The 17,801-nt window shown below is 47.0% G+C and overlaps 1 protein-coding gene across 1 annotated transcript in view; it reads right to left on the bottom strand.

Moving 5' to 3' along the window:
• Positions 1-6,356: 6,356 nt before the first annotated feature.
• LOC139011548 (streptococcal hemagglutinin-like) overlaps positions 6,357-17,801 on the bottom strand; it is a 37,028-nt gene continuing 25,583 nt past the window's right edge. The window contains exons 4-5 of the mRNA XM_070417044.1: positions 7,039-7,932; positions 6,357-6,395 (exon numbers count right to left, since the gene is read on the bottom strand). Of these exons, the coding sequence (XP_070273145.1) occupies positions 6,357-6,395; positions 7,039-7,932 (933 nt within the window). The remainder of the gene's footprint in view (positions 6,396-7,038; positions 7,933-17,801) is intronic.

The raw sequence follows: 17,801 nt of genomic DNA, 5'->3' as shown, positions 1-17,801 counted from the left end.
TTCGGTCCGCAGGCTGATGCTCTAACCACTGAGCCAAACCGGCTGGGGCTAGATGTGCAATTTTGAGGTGAATAAAACCATATTTATAATCATAATTAAATGAATAGCAAACAATATTAATATTTTTTTAGACAAAGTAACTCAGTGACATGTTTTTCAAATGTTTACAAATAGAATTCTTTATGTGAACAAGTAGCTCTTGATGTAAATGTCATGTATTTAGAGCTGAAAATGTTTTATTTTCTCTTTTCTGACTATAAGAGTAAATAGAAATTTTCATGTAAAATTAAAATCTCTGCATTCTGAAGAATTAAAAGTTTAAATTATATTTCTGAAAATATAATACTCGTCCTGGCTTCTACTGTTATATTCTTCATTCAGTGAAACAGTCCTCTCCACAAGGATCTGATTCATAAAAAATTTCCTCTCAATGAAGTTTTAATAATCCAAATATTTTTAATAGGTGAAGTTTCCCTTTGTTTATTAAAAAAATACTTTAAGAAAAGCTTCAGTTTCAGACCCCAGAAAAAAAGGGTAGAATTTCAAGATTCCTAGAGAGAATATTTGTATTTTCTATTTCAGATTGACACATTGGCTATTAAATTCTCATTCATCCCAGATCCATTAAATTGGGCTCTAAAGAAATAAATCTCAATTTACATATTAAATTTAAAAATATCCTACATAATAAAACTCTAATATATAAAGCGACCGAACGGTGGAACAGTGGGTGGAACAACTGGTTGCTATGATGCGCACTGACCACTGGGGGCAGACACTCAACACTGACCAGGGTCAGCTTCTGAGTTGAGCGTCTGCCCCCCAGAGGGAGGTGACAGGCAGCAGCAATGGGGGTGGGGTGGGGTGGGCCAGTGGGTGACACCAGACCGCCAGCCAAGGTGGGTGCCAGTGGAGGCCCCCCGATCGCTCTGCCTGCCAGCCTCCCCACAGATGGCCCTGATCACCGGCCAGGCCTAGGGACCCTACCCTATATATTGGGAACAGTCTCTTAGATTTAAAAATTAAAACCTGGTAAGGCTACTCTAACACTGAAAAAACAGGATGCTGCAGCGATGACATGCATGGACTCTGGCTTGCACATTTTGTGGTCAGCCCTGATTCTGACACTTATAACTGGGTGATAAAGCCAATTACTTAACTTCTCTCTGCTTCCGTTTTCCCACCTATAAGATGGGGAAAATGGTACTACTGCCTTAGACGGATCATGTAATGTACTACTTTTTATAATCAGGGCAAAAAATGCAGCTGCCCATACAACAGCAAGATGCCTTTCACCTGTATGAAAAGTATGGTCACTGGTGCATGCAGCGTCCCGGACTGCGAGAGGGATGTCCGACTGCCGGTTTAGGCCCAACATCCCCTGAGGGCTCCCGGATTGCTGCAAGAGGACGCAGGCTGGGCTGAGGGACATCCCCCTCCCGTGCATGAATTTCATGCACCAGGCCTCTAGTAATAAGATGAAACTCTAGATGGAGAAGCTGACTCCCCAGGCACAACCCTGTCTCACGCTCCAGTCACTCCCTGGCATGGAGTGGCTGCACATGGAATTGTTGGCACATCTGAGTGCGAACTACCAGCCATGAACCACGAGGCTCCACTGGCCATGAAATAAACGGGAGGCGGTGCTTCCCTGGCAAGGCCACTCGAGCCCCTTGTTTGTGACTATTCATGGCCACATCAGCATGTGTCTTCACTCACCCTGGGAGCGGCCTTGCGACGCTGTTGTGTCCAACACTCCTTTATCACTAATGCGATGGAGGCGTCTGGTTTCAGGACATCATAAACCTGCCGTGGAGAGGCCCCGTGGGAAATTCCACAGGAACGGTGCCGCCATCACTGATTCTCTCCTTAGGAATCCTGACCCCGCTGCAGTTTCAGAGCCGTCGCAAGTAGGGTTCTCTATCACCATTCCCTGTGAGCATCTCGGAAAAGCACAGAATTATGACTGTTAATGATAAACACATACTTTATATAAAGGTGGTCCTTTGGGGAAATGTTTTCACTTCTAAATTAAAAGTAGCATGAAGTAAATATCGAACCTGTCCCTATTGTTTATCAACATGAAAATGCTTGTTTATTAACAAAACCATTTTCTCTGAGGAAACACGATGGTGGTGCCCAGAACATTGTAAGTAAGAAAGCTCATCTAGGAAAACAGTCCCTGGTGAGTTCTGAGACGCAAACACCAGCAAACAACCTCCACATATTCAATCACACACACACACACACACACACACACACACAAACACACACATACACATATGCACATGCACACGCATACACATACACACACACACGGACACTATTCTCAGAAATCCCTCAGGATATCAACCACCATAGTTTTTCTAATTTTCTGTTATTTGCAGTGTGCTTGATAGAGACTCACACATATGAGAAACTTCCAATAATCCTATCTAATAAAGAGGGAATATGCTAATTAGCCCTCACACTGTCACAAAGATGGCAGCACCCACAGCCAATAAGGGGGGAATATGCTAATTGACTTCCCACACTCAAAGATGGTGGCACCCACAGCCACAAGATGGCCTGCAGGGGAGGGCAGTTAGGGGTGACCAGGCTGGCAGGGGAGGGCAGTTGGGGGAAATTGGGCCAGCAGGGGAGCAGTTAGGCGTTGATCAGGCTGGCAGGGGAGTGGCTAGGGGTGAGCAGGCTGGCAAGCAGAAGTGGTTAGGGGCAATCAGACAGGCAGACAGGCGAGCAGTTGGGAGCGAGCAGTCCCGGATTGTAAGAGGGATGTCCGACTGCCAGTATGTGATTGGGCCTAAGCCAGCAGTTGGACATCCCCCAAGGGGTCCCAGATTGGAGAGGGTGCAGGCTGGGCTGAGGGACACCCCCCAGTGCACAAATTTCATGCACTGGGCCTCTAGTTACTGTGTAAATGTTAAAGATTAAAATAACTCAACAATATTACCAATACAGTGGGGCCTTGACTTACAAGTTTAATTCATTCCATGACCAAACTCGTTAAGGAGCTCGTTTACTCAAATTACTCTATCAACTCAATGCAAAAAATCGGCCGAGAGACAGCTGGTATCTCAAAAAACTCGTTAGTCGGGACACTCGTAAGTCAAGGCCTCACTGTATAACATTTATATTAGCGAGTATATCTGCTCCCTCTGACCCTAGACTCACTCAGTAAAATGTCTCCATTCATACATACACACACATGTATACATGTCTGCCTACCTACACATGTAAACACATATCTACATATGTACACACATACCTACACCCATTTACCTACACACATGCCTATCTACCTAGCTATAGGTACCTGCATATGTACATACATACATACATACATACATACATACATAAGGCAGGGACAGAGCAACACAATAGAGGACAGAATTTTCTTAATTAATGAATTTTATAATATTTTTACCCTATATTAATAGGTTTTAACATTTATTTATTTTATTTTTAGAATTTTGCCTCATATTTACCATCATAAACATTTATAAATCTTAACTCCCAATAGATGCCATCCTAGACTTTTGCCGTCATTGATGTTCTCTAAACATCTGTTGAATGGCCTAATTAATGATAGAGGCAGAGATTAGTTACCTGAAGGTCTGGTCCCTAAAGAAATACTGAGAAGCACTCATGCGTGGAGGGAGGAAAAGCTGCCACTCGTTGTTCCCAGCTATGGAAATTAATCACCCACTACCCCAGGGCCAAGTGATTAAAGGCGGGAAATGAGGTTGCTCTAACCGAGACAGATGCAAGTCCTGTGAAAGGTCACGGGAAGAATTGGTTTGCAATTACGCCGGGCCAGTGAGCTTTACATCTCAAAGTGCTTAGCAAATCTCTACTCCGAATGCGATGGACTTTATAACATTATTAACATTATTTATTTTAAGGGTTGCAAGATCAATACTCATGGGGTAATTATATTCAGAAAATAGAACGGTGTTCAAGATGAGGTATTTTTTCAACATCTAAAATTCTCTAGCATTGATTTGTATTCTTAAGAGTTCTATTTAGGCCTCTTAAGTAGCGAATGAATATTTTACCTCCTTATGAAACGGAAATTTTCAGTATTCTTTCCTAAAATAATTTTTGCTCACTCAAAATGCCATAGAAATACCAATCCTACTCTTTCTTACATTTAATAAATATTTGGAAACCGTCAATAGCAATGTATTTTGTTAGGCAATGAAATGTAGTTATTATTGCTGATTTAAATGTTGTATCACATACAATTAGCTTGCACGATGATGATACTAAATTACAATTAAATATTTAATCAGAATTAAATAGCAGGGGCCGTTTTGATTCGCTGTTAGCTAAATTAAATATACATCATCATGTAGGTTGAAAAGACCCAGTTGACTTAAGTAATGTTGAAACAAAAACCTCTGAAAATTCTTTTTTTAAAAGAATATATTTTATTGATTTTTTTTTTACAGAGAGGAAGGGAAAGGGATAGAGAGTTAGAAACATCGATCAGCTGCCTCTTGCACACCCCCTATTGGAGATGCCCTTGACCAGAATCGAACCTGGGACCCTTCAGTCTGCAGGCTGACGCTCTACCCACTGAGCCAAACCGGTTAGGGTCCTCTCGAAATTCTTGCCACATGTTTCTGAGTTAAGTACAGAGAAATAGCAATAGTTTATGCTGAAGTACCAATTGACACTTAATTACCTAACACTAACGGTTTACATGCAAATGAAATACTTACCTAAGCAACATAATTGGATGTGTTTCTCTGATGCTTCTATTGATCTGACTAACAACTTTAATGGAGTATTTCATCAGTTTTAGCTGCAGAGTAACAGCAACAAGCCTGTGCTGCCACATCACACAGTGAATGCCTAGCATAATTTCTTCCCAGGAAAATACAAGTCTTATCCAAATTCACAATTTCCTGTTACACTAGGAACATTCATCTATTTGAACTCATTCAAAAACAGACAGTAGCGGGGTGAGGGCATGTGCGGGGGTCGGAGGTGGGTGGGGACCGACCTGGGAGAGGTCAATGGGGAAAAAAGGAGATATTTGTAATACTTTAAACAATGAAGAATTAAAAAAAAAATGAGTAAAGCTAGGAATAATAATGGGCTAAGTTTTTAAAACTTATAAAGATTAATTAGAAGTATTAGATTTTTGTCATGTAAGCAGAATCATTAAATGTATTTTATATCCCAAATCTGCTAAAAAGCAAATGATTTTTTTTGATCAGTACTTAAACATTCAGGCGATTTAAGGAAGACTCTGCACTAAACCAGACTCGGCACTATTCCCACACACAGCCTGGTTTTCCTAAAGAAAAACCCTTCCCCCGCTGTGATGATCACGATGCACTCACAAAGTCCAATTTTTTTCCTCTCTTATAACTTTCCCCCCTTTAAAACAGGCGTGTGATGGTGTGGGAACCATGCCAGAGTACACCGGATGTCCAGGGCCACTCTGAGCTTGGGCATCTTAATCAGGGTGTCCAAGGACTGTGCGCAGGTACACAGCAAGGGCGCAGCAATCTCCTGGCACATGGCACCAGCATGCCCTTCTGTAATCCAAAGACTGAGGTCGCTATTGGAAGGGAGCCTCTTTAGTCTGAGTAGTATAAGGGGAGCTCAGATGCGGTTACTATGCAGAAGAGAGCTCAGCTGCAGCTACTAGGAGAGGCTGTGGGTCCAGAGGCAGTGCATGGCTGCTCAGATAATGGCTGTGGGTTCAGAGGCTGCTGCTATTTGGGAAAGATAATTTGTTAACTAGCTGGTGTGTGGCTACCTACTAAATAGGACTTTACTTTGGAGAATGGCTTCGTCTAATGGCTCCTTGTTAGCAATGGCTACATGGCTACTGGCTTCCACATTACAGACTCTCTTATATATCCACTAGAAGCCTGGTGCACGAATTCATGCACCAGTGGGGTCCCTTGGCCTGGCCTGCAGGATCGGGCCAAAATCAGCTCTCCAACATCCCCTGAAGGGGCCCAAGATTGTGAGAGGGCACAGGCCAGGCTGAGGGACCCCACCGGTGCACTATCGGGGCCTGGGAGAGACACAGGAGGTTGGCCAGCCAGGGAGGGGCCACGGGAGGGCTCCAGGGCGTGTCCGGCCTGTCTTACTCGGTCCCGGTCAGCCAGACCCCAGCAGCAAGCTAACATCCTGGTCGGAGCATCTGCCCCCTGGCACATGGGGTTGAGCGTCCTTAGCATATCATTAGCATATTATGCTTTGATTGGTTGAATGGATGATGAGATGGCCGGACACTTAGCATGTTAGGCTTTTATTATATAGGATGACCTCTCATGGTTTTTCTGTCTACCATGCGGCATCCAAGAAGGTCCAGCCCCTGGCAGAGGGGCTCAGATCCAGCAGTTGGCGTAGTAGGGCAGGATCAGGGTCTGTGGATGAGTAGGCAGGATGGAACAGCGAGTGCTTCCAACAATAGTACAGTGAGCAGGGTTCAAGGAGGAACGCGCTCTGACAGATGGAATACACCGGAAAGAGGAGGAAGTTTGGTGCCATGTTCTCTACTGTGGGCCACTCAGTGATGTGCGTAACAGCAGCGACGGTCGCCTCCCTGATGTTTGGGGACTGATTCAAACTGAGACGAGTAACGCAGATCTACCCTCTCTGAGCAGGTCCAGCTAAGTGTGTGAAAGCAACGGCCCTCTTTGGTGAAAGCCTACAGCAGCTCTCGCCCATGCTTTACTGCAGCAATTTTCTTTTTCTTTTTAAAAAATGTATTTAATTTAATTGATTTCAGAGAGGAAGGGAGAGGGAGAGAGTGATAGAAACATCAATGATGAGAATCACTGGTCAGCTGCATCCTGCACACCCCCTACTGGGGACTGAGCCTGCAACCCAGGCGTGTTCATAAGTAGATGTTCAACCACTGAGCAACACTGGCCGAGTTATTGCAGCAATCTTTAACATTTTTCATCTCATGGCACATAAACTAATTACTAAAATTCTGGGGAACCACAAAAATATATATGTTATTTTGCTGATATAACAAAAATAGGCATCATTTGATTCATTCACACAGCACGGCTGTTGTGCTGGCTGCTGTGCTGGCTGCTGTGTGGCTGCTGTGCTGGCTGCTGTGCTGGCTGTTGTGCTGGCTGCTGTGTGGCTGCTGTGCTGGCTGCTGTGCTGGCTGTTGTGCTGGCTGCTGTGCTGGCTGTTCTGTTGGCTGCTGTTCTGGCTGCTGTGCTGGCTGCTGTGCTGGCTGTTCTGTTGGCTGCTGTTCTGGCTGTTGTGCTGGCTGTTGTGTTGCCTGTTGTGCTGGCTGCTGTGCTGGCTGTTGTGCTGCCTGTTGTGCTGGCTGTGGTGCTGGCTGCTGTGTTGGCTGTGGTGTTGGCTGTTGTGCTGGCTGCTGTGCTGGCTGTTATGCTGGCTGTTGTGTTGGGTGTGGTGTTGGCTGTTGTTGGCTGTTGTGCTGGCTGTTGTGTTGGCTGTGGTGTTGGCTGTGGTGTTAGCTGCTGTGCTGGCTGCTGTGTCGGCTGCTGTGCTGGCTGCTGTGCTGGCTGTGGTGCTGGCTGCTGTGTTGGCTGTTGTGTTGGCTGTGGTGTTGGCTGTTGTGCTGCCTGTTGTGTTGGCTGTTGTGTTGGCTGTGGTGTTGGCTGTGGTGTTAGCTGCTGTGCTGGCTGCTGTGCTGGCTGTTGTGTTGGCTGTGGTGTTGGCTGTTGTGCTGCCTGTTGTGTTGGCTGTTGTGTTGGCTGTGGTGTTGGCTGTGGTGTTAGCTGCTGTGCTGGCTGCTGTGCTGGCTGTTGTGTTGGCTGTGGTGTTGGCTGTTGTGCTGGCTGTGGTGTTGGCTGTTGTGCTGGCTGTTGTGCTGGCTGTTGTGTTGGCTGTGGTGTTGGCTGCTGTGCTGGCTGTGGTGTTGGCTGTGGTGTTGGCTGCTGTGTCGGCTGCTGTGCAGGCTGTGGTGATTTTCTATGTGACAGTCTGAGGGGAAAGAGACCAGGTCCCCTGTCCACAAAGTCAGGTGTGTGTTTTATTTATTTTTTATTTTTATTTTATTTATTTATTTATTTTTTTAATTTATTTTATTGATTTTTTACAGAGTGGAAGGGAGAGAGATAGAGAGTTAGAAACATCGATGAGAGAGAAACATCGATCAGCCGCCTCCTGCATATCTCCCACCAGGGATGTGCCCGCAACCCAGGTACATGCCCTTGATGGGATCGAACCTGGGACCCTTCAGTCCGCAGGCCGACGCTCTATCCACTGAGCCAAACCGGTTTTGGCGACGTGTGTTTTAAACATTCTCGCGGCGCACCCTTTGCCAGTCGCTCTTTATCGTGATATTGGCTGTGTCCCTGCAGGTTTACAGAGTGTCACGGGACAGGGCGCACGAGATGAGATGAAATACGGCCCCGCGTTATCTCCTCAGGCATTCTGTGGCCAGCTCCGATGCAAATTGGGCATGAAATGAATGTATTACTGCAAAGGCGTGGGAACAAAACCCATTAGAAACTAGAAATTAATCGCCCCGATGACAAATCATTTTGTGAGCTGCAGGATTTTCTTCGCGCCGGTCTCACGTTCCACCTCTAAGGCTCTGCTGGACGCAATCATTCTCTCTACTTTCATCACTTCTGGCTGTCACAGCCCTGTTCACCCCTCTGCGTGGTTCAGATTGAAGAACTAATTGGTTTTTAAAGCCTATTGATTTGGTGGCCGTGCTCCCTGCTTGCCTGTCCCATATCTTTTTAAATCCTCTCTCCCTCGACCTGGAATTCTCATAAAATAAAAAAACCCCACAAAACTCTAAAAAAGCGTCCATCATGTAAAATTAATTTTATTTCTTGATAGATAACGTAGGGGGGCTCAATGCTCTGTAACTATTAAAACAAACTCCCTGTGGGTTTTTTTCTTATGTTCCCTGTATCAGGGCCACGAGGGTAAGCCCGGGCCCAGTGGGCACTGAGGGAGCTTATGTACATTTAGTCACTGCAGGGCCATCGTCTGTTATTCTGAATAAATTACCAAGTTTGGAATGAATGTGTGTATGCAGTACCTCTCTTTTTTAAATTTTATATTCTTTGTGATATTTGTTCTGCAGCTTTAATATTCAACATATTAAAATAATATGAAGAGAGACATTTCTCCTTGAATACTATAGATGCATCAGTGGAAAATATTGCTCCTTTAAAAATATATCTGTGACTAAAAATAGGAATGGAGACAAGAAGACCCTGTAACCAGAAATACACACACACACACACACACACATGCACATGCACACACACAACTACACAAAGAAAACTCGACTCTCTGAGAAACAGTCCAGTAAGTGGTGGCTTTTGCAGAACAGGTGGCCACTGCCTGCAGGAGCCTGGAAAGGAGGAGACAGCTGAGCTTCATACACAAAGGCAGGCGCAGGCTGCCTCCTGAGGGGGCAGGCGAAGGGCAGTGAAACTCGGTGTGAGGGTGGGGCGGCCCAGGGAGGAGCAGGGGCTCTTTGTCTCTGGTCTGGTCCCTCCCACAATTGTCAGAGACACAGAGCACCTCTCCCAGGGCAGAGCCCAAGCCAAGGGAGGGTGGTGGGTCAGGGTGGTTCTACTCGGGCGTTTCCAACCGAGCATGCTTTTGTGTTCAGGATAACGCAGTTATCCTACCCTCACCTAAAGGACACTTGAACAGCCCGGCTGGCGTGGTTCAGTGGTAGAGCGTGGACCTAGGAACCAGGAGGTCACAGTTCGATTCCCGGTTGGGGCACATGCCCAGGTACTGGCTTGATCCCCAGTAGGGGGCGTGCAGGAGGCAGCCAATCAGTGATTCTCTCATCATTGTTGTTTCTATTTCTCTCTCTCTACCTTCCTCTCTGGAATCAATAAATATATATATATACTAGAGGCCTGGTGCACAAAATTCATGCAAAAGTAGGCTTCCGTTCCCTGGCTGCTGGCACTGGCTTCCCTCTGGCACCCGGAACCCGGGCTTCATCTGGAAAGTCATCCGGAAGGACGTCCGGTCTAATTAGCATAGTACTCTTTTATTATTATAGAGATATATTTTAGAAAAAGCACTTGAGCAAATAGGATATTTACACCGAGGTGAGAGGGAAGCTTCGGGGACATGTCTGAGATGCACTGTCGGGGGGGGGGGGGGGGGGTGTTTCCAACAGGCCCGCGGAGCCAGGAGAAGATGGATGTGGGATCCAGGAAACCCGCCAGCTGTGGGGAAGCGGGCACAGGAAACCATCTGCAGGTGCCTTAAAGGCTGTCCTTTGAGAAGAAAGCGATCTCTTTCCCAGGGCACAGTGTATGTAGTTTAAGATAAGTGGGTTCCACCCTGGCTGGTGTTGCTCAGTGGATAGAGCATTGCATGTGAACTGAAGGGTCTGGGTTTGATTCTTGTCAAGGGCACATGCCTGGGTTGCAGGCTTGATCCCCAGTGAAGGGCGTGCAGGAGGCAACTGATCCATGATTCTCTCTCATCATTGATGTTTCTCTCTCTCTCTCCCTTTCCCTTCCTCTCTGAAATCAATAAAAATACATTTTTAAAAAAGATAAGTGAGAGTTCTCACCAATTACTTTATAAGATGAATTTCGCTCACATTACAACCAAAACATTTACATGGGATTTACAACACTCAAAACTAAATGTTCCTCTCAGAGGAACATAAAATAATTGAAAGTTTTCTTTGTAAGTATCATAAATTATAGGAACCGCTGTAGGAAATGATCATTTATACAAAAGCAAACCTTTAAAACTCCTTATTTCAGTTAGAAGAAAGGAAGCCAAGATGGTTATATGGTTTACTGTACCTTTAAGAATGGAGAAAGACAGGGAACATCAATGATCTTTATTGCAACAATGGACATTTGCAAGTACTCCTCCTCTTTAGACGGAAATAGTTGTCCATTAAAAGTGTATCAGCATCGTGGTACATTGTCAGGCAGGGCACACAGTTCAATCACAGCTTATCAAACTTAAATGTTCTAATCTATAGGGACTAGCATTCTCAAGTTCAAGCCTTTAAAATATTTTTTAAAAATATATATTATTGATTTCAGAGAGGAATGGAGAGGGAGAGATAGAAACATCAATGATGAGAGGGAATCATTGATCGGCTGCCTCCTGCACGGCCCCTACCAGGGATCGAGCCCACAATCCAGGCATGTACCCTTGACCGGAATCGAACCTGGGATCCTTCAGTCCACAGGCTGACGCTCTATCCACTGAGCCAAACCAGCTGGGGCTCTTTAAAATATTTTGATAAAACAATACTTCTAAAGGAAATGTTGTAGTAATGAAACAGAACAATATTGCATGTTTTTGTACATGCCTTTTTCTAAACAAGATATAAAGTTGGGAGTTGGATAACATTCTCAGTTTAGCACTTTATCAGATTTACCGTTTTGTTCTGTTTTTTAATATGTTTCTATTGATTTCAGAGAGGAAGGGAGAGGGAGAGAGAGAGAAACATCAATGAGGAGAGAATCATGGATCGACTTCCTCCTGCACGCCCCACACTGGGGATCGAGCCCGCAACCCAGGCAGGCGTTCTTGACTGGAATCGAACCCGGGACCCTTCAGCCTGCTGGCTGATGCTCTAGCCACTGAGCAACACCAGCCAGGGCCGGATTTACCTTTTGAAGCTTCGAATCATATCCTCCCAGCTTCAGGCGAGGGAAGAGCTACTCTCCTCAGCTCCCAAAGCATCTCTCCCCTCTCGCATCCAGGGCCACGCGTGGAGCTCGGGGTGAGTAGGGAAAGCAGGCTCCCCGCGCTCACAGCTGCCACCAGGGGCAGAGAGAGGCCCCACACGCTCCTTTCAGAAAGGAACACGAGGCGTTGACCGTGTTGAATCCACATCAGGAGTCACTAGCGATAGAAGCAGAAACCAGCTCCGCTAGGGAAGGGGCTTCTGAGGAAAATGAGACTCCATGGCCAGGTCTAAGGGGGAAGGAAACGGGAAACCACCGGGAAACCCGGCTCCATGTTCTAACCAGCAGCCTCAGCTCCTCCCTGCGGAATCGCTGTGAATTCTCTCTCGTTTCGGGGCCGGCTGTGCTGCCCCCTCTTGGACCAGGAGCCGGGCGTTGGCCTTCAGGTGGGAGCCTTGAGCTGAGGCCACAGGAGCTGAGCCCAGGCCTCAGGGCCCCAGCTCCTCCCGTCCCAGCTGCTCTCGGGGGCACCTGCTCCTTCAGCGGGCCCCCTGCCCTGCCCTGTGTGTGGCAGGAGGAGAGGCTGGAGCCGTGGTCTGGGACCTGCTCTGACACAGGGAGACCATGAACCCCACGCCTCAGGGAGCAGGGTCCGAGCTTCTGGACATGAGATGGCCCCAGGGAGCTGGACTTGCCCCGTCCAGGCGCCAGGGCCTCTCTAGGTGGGACGCTGCCGAATGTGGCCACATGCAACCGGGAACGTGGCCTCTGGAGTGAAAAACCAGCCTGGCCGGCCTGGCTCAGTGGGTGAGCGTCAACCCATGAACCAGGAGGTCAGGGTTTGATTCCTGGTCAGGGCACAGGCCTGGGTTGCCAGCTCAATCCCCGGTGTGGGGCGTGCAGGAGGCAGCCGATCCATTATTCTCTCTCATCATTGATGTTTCTCAGTCTCTCTCCCTTTCCCTTCCTCTCTGACATCAATAAAAATATATTTAAAAAAATAAAAATAAAATGAAGTCCTAGCTGGTTTGGCTCAGTGGATAGAGCATCGGCCTGCGGACTGAAGGGTCCTGGGTTTGATTCTGGTCAGGGCACATTCCTGGCTCAATCCCCAGTGTGGGGCATGCAGGAGGCAGCTGATCAATGAGTCTCTCTTATCATTGATGTTTCTATCTCTCTCTCCCTCTCCCTTCCTCTCTGGAACTAATAAAAATATCTTTAAAAAAAAAAAAACAATTTGCTCCGTATTGCTCATTTCCTAGTCATTCTATTATGTTTCATCTCTGAGCCAGTGGCTCGTGCTGCTGGGAGAGATTGTCATGCAGAGCTGGACTGGCTGTGCACAGAGCAGGGGCCCTATACCAGCGGAGGCAGGGCCATCAGAGCAGATCCCGGGACCGGGCGGCACCAGGAGCCTGGGCACCAAACCTTTTCTATTCGCTCCAGAAACAAACATCAATGCCCTTCAAACAGCTTCTTTCACTCCTCGCTAGGTATTTTGTTGTTACACACCAGTAGTTTGTCCTGATAACTTCCCGCAAAAAAATTAGTGCCGTGTACTAAAAATAGATGCAGCGTTTGAGTGACAGCGAGGTGTCTCCCCGGAAGGCGGGGTTCCCAGTGTTTCAGGCTGCACGTGCAGGGATTTCAGCTGGAGGAGCATGCGGAGGGGAGAGCAAGGCGAGGCCTCCTGAGCAGCTGGGTTGTGCTTTGCAGTGATTTCTGTGGGTGTTTTCCCAGCACTTAGCATTTTGCTGAGCTTGGTTTTCAATATTATGGTTTCGTATCCATTTAAATCTGGGAGGAAACAAATATCATCCCTTCTTTAAAGTCACAGAAAATGAAGAACGAACATATTTGACGACTCCGCAGATTAAATAACAGACGCACACGCTACTGCATCTCGCTTCCTGCAGGTGCTAAATCGTCATCGTTTAAAGAAAGTGAGAATATTTTGTGTGCAGCACTGCACGGATGTACTGGGGAGGGGAACATCCTGACTGTTATAAACACGCCCTTGAGTATGTGTAATGTATAATGGATGCTTTGTTTTATTTTTTTAAAATATATTATATTGATTTTTTTTACAGAGAGGAAATGGGAGGGATAGAGAGTTAGAAACATCGATGAGAGAAAAACATCGATCAGCTGCTTCCTGCACACCCCCTACTGGGGATGTGCCCACAACCAAGGTACATGCCCTTGACCGGAATCGAACCTGGGACCCTGCAGTCCGCAGGCCGACGCTCTATCCACTGAGCCAAACCGGTTAGGGCTGAATGCTTTGTTTTAATAATTGCCTTGCATTAAATTGAACAGCAAGATTGTGTATCTTAAAGACGTTCACTTTGGGCTTGATTTACTCATTCCCAGGATTTCTCAGTAACATGTCGGGACAAACGGGCTATTCACGGCACAATCAGAGCTCACTGTCTTATCAGTGCATATTTCACTGAGTAAGTAAGTGCCTGTCCCCACGATGTTAAAAAGTCTACAATTCCCGGCCTGGCAGCTGTTAGTGCAAGATATAGAGTATGATGGACATTAACAGAGCTCGGAGGCAAGTAGAATTCGTAGAGGACATATATGGGGCACAACGGGTGGCAAACGGCGTTTATATAAAGAACATTACCCAATTTTTAAGACGTTCTGGACCCAAAATGATCTATACGTTCAAAGAAACCACTTTAACCAAAATATAGGTTGTCTTTTTAAATTGCACTTACTTGTGCATTTAATGTTTAACAGCAAAGTTAAAAAAAGAAGAGAGGGAAATTTTAAAGATATTTTTATTGAATTCAGAGAGGAAGGGAGAGGGAGAGAAACATCAATGATGTGAGAGAAATGTCATTGATCAGCTGCCTCCTGCATGCCCCACGCTGGGGATCAAGTCTGCAACCTGGACATGTGCCCTGACCGGGAAGTGAACCCTGGTTCATAGGGAGTCACTCACCCACTGAGCCACACCAGCCAGCCAGGCAAACGAGGAAATTTTTTTTTGTCTCTTTGATCATAGAACTCTGACCCTGAGCTCAGCAACCTCAACCCCAATCACTGCTTTCTCTACAAAGTTTTGGCAGATTGTGCCTGGCATGGAGCAGCCTTCTATTCGAAAGAACCGTAAAGAATATGAAAACAATGTGTGGCTAGACAGATGCAACCGCGATATCCTGGCTGAGTGGCCGGTCAAGCTTCACACAAACCAGTTCATTGACATACTTTTCTGTCACTTGGGACACACACCATAATCTAAGTCCCTCACCTGGACTATACAGATAATAACACCCGTTTGACATGATATTTTGCAAATAAAATATATATATAATATGCAAATGAGCTGGGATGCCATAATGGGTCACGACTGGACCATTAGCATATTGGCTTTTTATTAGCTTCTATGCGTGCTGGGGGGCATTGCTCCGGAGACCAGGGGGAAGCAGGGAGGTGCCAGGAGAAGGTGGGACTAGCCTGAGGCAACTTGAGGGTGGGCTGCGCCATGGGAGAAGGCAGAAGGGAGAAGGTGAGAAGGCCGGTGTCATGGGAGAAGGCAGGCGCCATGCACGAGAAGGCAGAAGGGAGGTGAGAAGGCTGGTGCCGTGCATGAGAAGGCAGAAGGAAGAAGGTGGCAGTTAGGCAGGGTGATCAGGCCAGGAGGGGAGAGCAGATAGGCAGCTAGGGGGATCAGGCCAGGAGGGGGGAGCAGTTGGGAAGTTTGGGGTATCAGACCAGCAGGGGAGAGCAGTTAGGCAGTTAGGGCCATCAAGCCAGCAGGGGAGAGAAGTTAGGGGCATCAGGCAGGCAGGGGAGCAGTTAGGGGCATCAGGCAGGCAGGTAGGTGAGCAGTTAGGAGCCAGTGGTTCCGGATTATGAGAGGGATCCTGGATTGGAGAGGGTGCAGGCTGGGCTGAGGGATGAATTTTGTGCATCTGGCCTCTAGTCTATATAATAAAAACCCAGTGGTCATAATGCCATAACGACCAAAGACCGGTCACCAGGAGGAACTTGACGCTGGGTCCCGCGGCATGCTGGGCCTGGGTCTCGTGTGATTTCACGCACTCGGCCTCTATTTTAATGTATAACGTGCCTGGCACATAATAAGTGCTCATTAAATGGCAAGTTGTTTGAGGCAAGATGATTGTCAACTATGCGCTAGGATCTGCACTAAATGGAAACATTTAGAGACTGGAAATGGATCTTGTTAAGGAAGATACACAAGTTTAGGCAAAACTAGATTGTCTTTGCCTCTCACTGGCGTGTGAAATATTCAGGACGCACAGCACGCCCTGAGAGTACCAGAGCTCTAATAGAAGACCAACCACTACAGGGAAGTTCTTTCCACAGAGAATTGGCATCGGTGCCCTTGCTTTGCAAGGGGCACAGGGGCCTGTGACGCCCCCTCACTCACTTGCTGGCTGAATTATTCGCAGAAGTAATTTACGACTTACACGTCAGAGGACTGTGGAGACCTACAGCATCAAACATAACCAGCTCCTATCAGGATTTATTAATATTTTCCAATGGGATTCTAATTTAAATAAAGGCAAGTATCGAGGTGAAGTTTCATTTTGTGCAAACAGCGCACCGTGATGTAATTAACCACGCAGCCCTGGATGGGAATATTGGGCGACCTCACTCAATTGCTTTTAGTTGCCCTTTTAATTTCCAACAAGATCAATAGAGGTAGAAGGAGCTGCCACAGGTATTAAAGTCCCCAAGTCGAGGGGAAATGGAGGTTGAATTGTAAACAAAATATTTCACTGGCATTGATCTCGCAGTCTTCCTGACAGAGTTCCTTTAAAAAATCATCAGCGCCAGTAAATAAATCCCGCCAACGCCACAGCGTAGATGGGTCTGATTATTCTGCGTTGAAAGGGGCTCTCCTTCAATCCTGCCAGAGTTCCCCCACTTCTAAGGGAATAAGTGGGCTCAAATGAGTTTTTGTCAGGGCTGCAGTCATTCGGTGATTAGGAAGAGTGAAGGGGTCCGGGCGTGCCTGGAACGCCTGCATCTGTGTGAGGAGCCTGGAGCCTGGGCAGGTCATCCACAGCAGCCCACCTGCACCTAACGCAGAAAGATGGACTACGGATCCCCTGGCTCCTCACACCTGCCACTCATCTGCCCAGCAAAATATCAACGAAAGACGTTCCCTTGAATAAAATAACAAATCGAGTAAGCACCTGATCATGTATAATAATAAGAGCATAATATGTTAATTAGACTGGACAGCTGAATGACCTTCCGGAAGTCCTTCCGGATGTCCTTCCAGACAAAGCAGCAGTGGTGAGGGCTGAGGCAGAGGTGGTTAGAGGTGATCAGGCAGGCAGGCAAGCAGTTAAGGGTGATCAGGCAGGCAGGCAGAGTGGTTAGGGGTGATCAGGCAGGCAGGTGAAAAGTTAGGGGTGATCAGGCAGAATGGTTAGGGGTGATCAGGCAGGCAGGTGAACAGTTAGGGGTGATCAGGCAGGCAGGTAGAGGGGTGAGGGGTGATCAGGCAGGCAGAGGGGTTAGGGGCTATCAGGACAGAAGAGGCTGTTAGGGATGATCAGGCAGGCAGGCAAGCAGTTAGGGATGATCAGGCAGGCAGGCAGAGTGGTTAGGGGCAATCAGGCAGGCAGAGTGGTTAGGGGTGATCAGGCAGGCAGGTGAGTGGTTAGGGGTGATCAGGAAGGCAGGCAGCCAGCAGTTAAGAGCCAGCAGTCCCAGATTGCTATAGGGATGTCCGACTGCCAGTTTAGGCCTGATCCCACAGTCTGACATCCTCCGAGGGGTCCCAGATTGCGAGAGAGTGCAGGCCGGGCTGAGGGACCCCCCTCCCGTGCATTGAATTTCATGCACCAGGCCTCTAGTATTTATTATATTTGGCTATATTTATTTACTATTATTTTATTTTTTGTTAATTCACACCTGAGTATATTTTTCTTGCTTTTCAGAGAGAGTAGAAGGGAGGGAGAGAGAGAGAGAAAGAAAAAGAGAGAGAGAAACAGTGATGTGAGAGAGGCACATGGACTGGTTGTCTCCCACATGTGCCCTGACCAGGAGCAGGGAGCAAACCTGCAACCCAGATACATGCCCCAGACCAAGAATTGAACCCGTTACCCTTTATTGGGCCAGCTGGCACTCTAACCACTTAGCAACACCAGTCAGGGCGTTATTATTTTTAAATTTTTATTGATTTGAAAAAGAAAA

The sequence above is a fragment of the Myotis yumanensis genome, unplaced genomic scaffold, assembly GCF_028538775.1.
Source record: "Myotis yumanensis isolate MYYU_CA2020_CCGP unplaced genomic scaffold, mMyoYum1.0.hap1 SCAF_5, whole genome shotgun sequence".
NCBI lineage: Eukaryota > Metazoa > Chordata > Mammalia > Chiroptera > Vespertilionidae > Myotis > Myotis yumanensis.
This window is presented reverse-complemented; position numbering and strand designations above follow the sequence as displayed.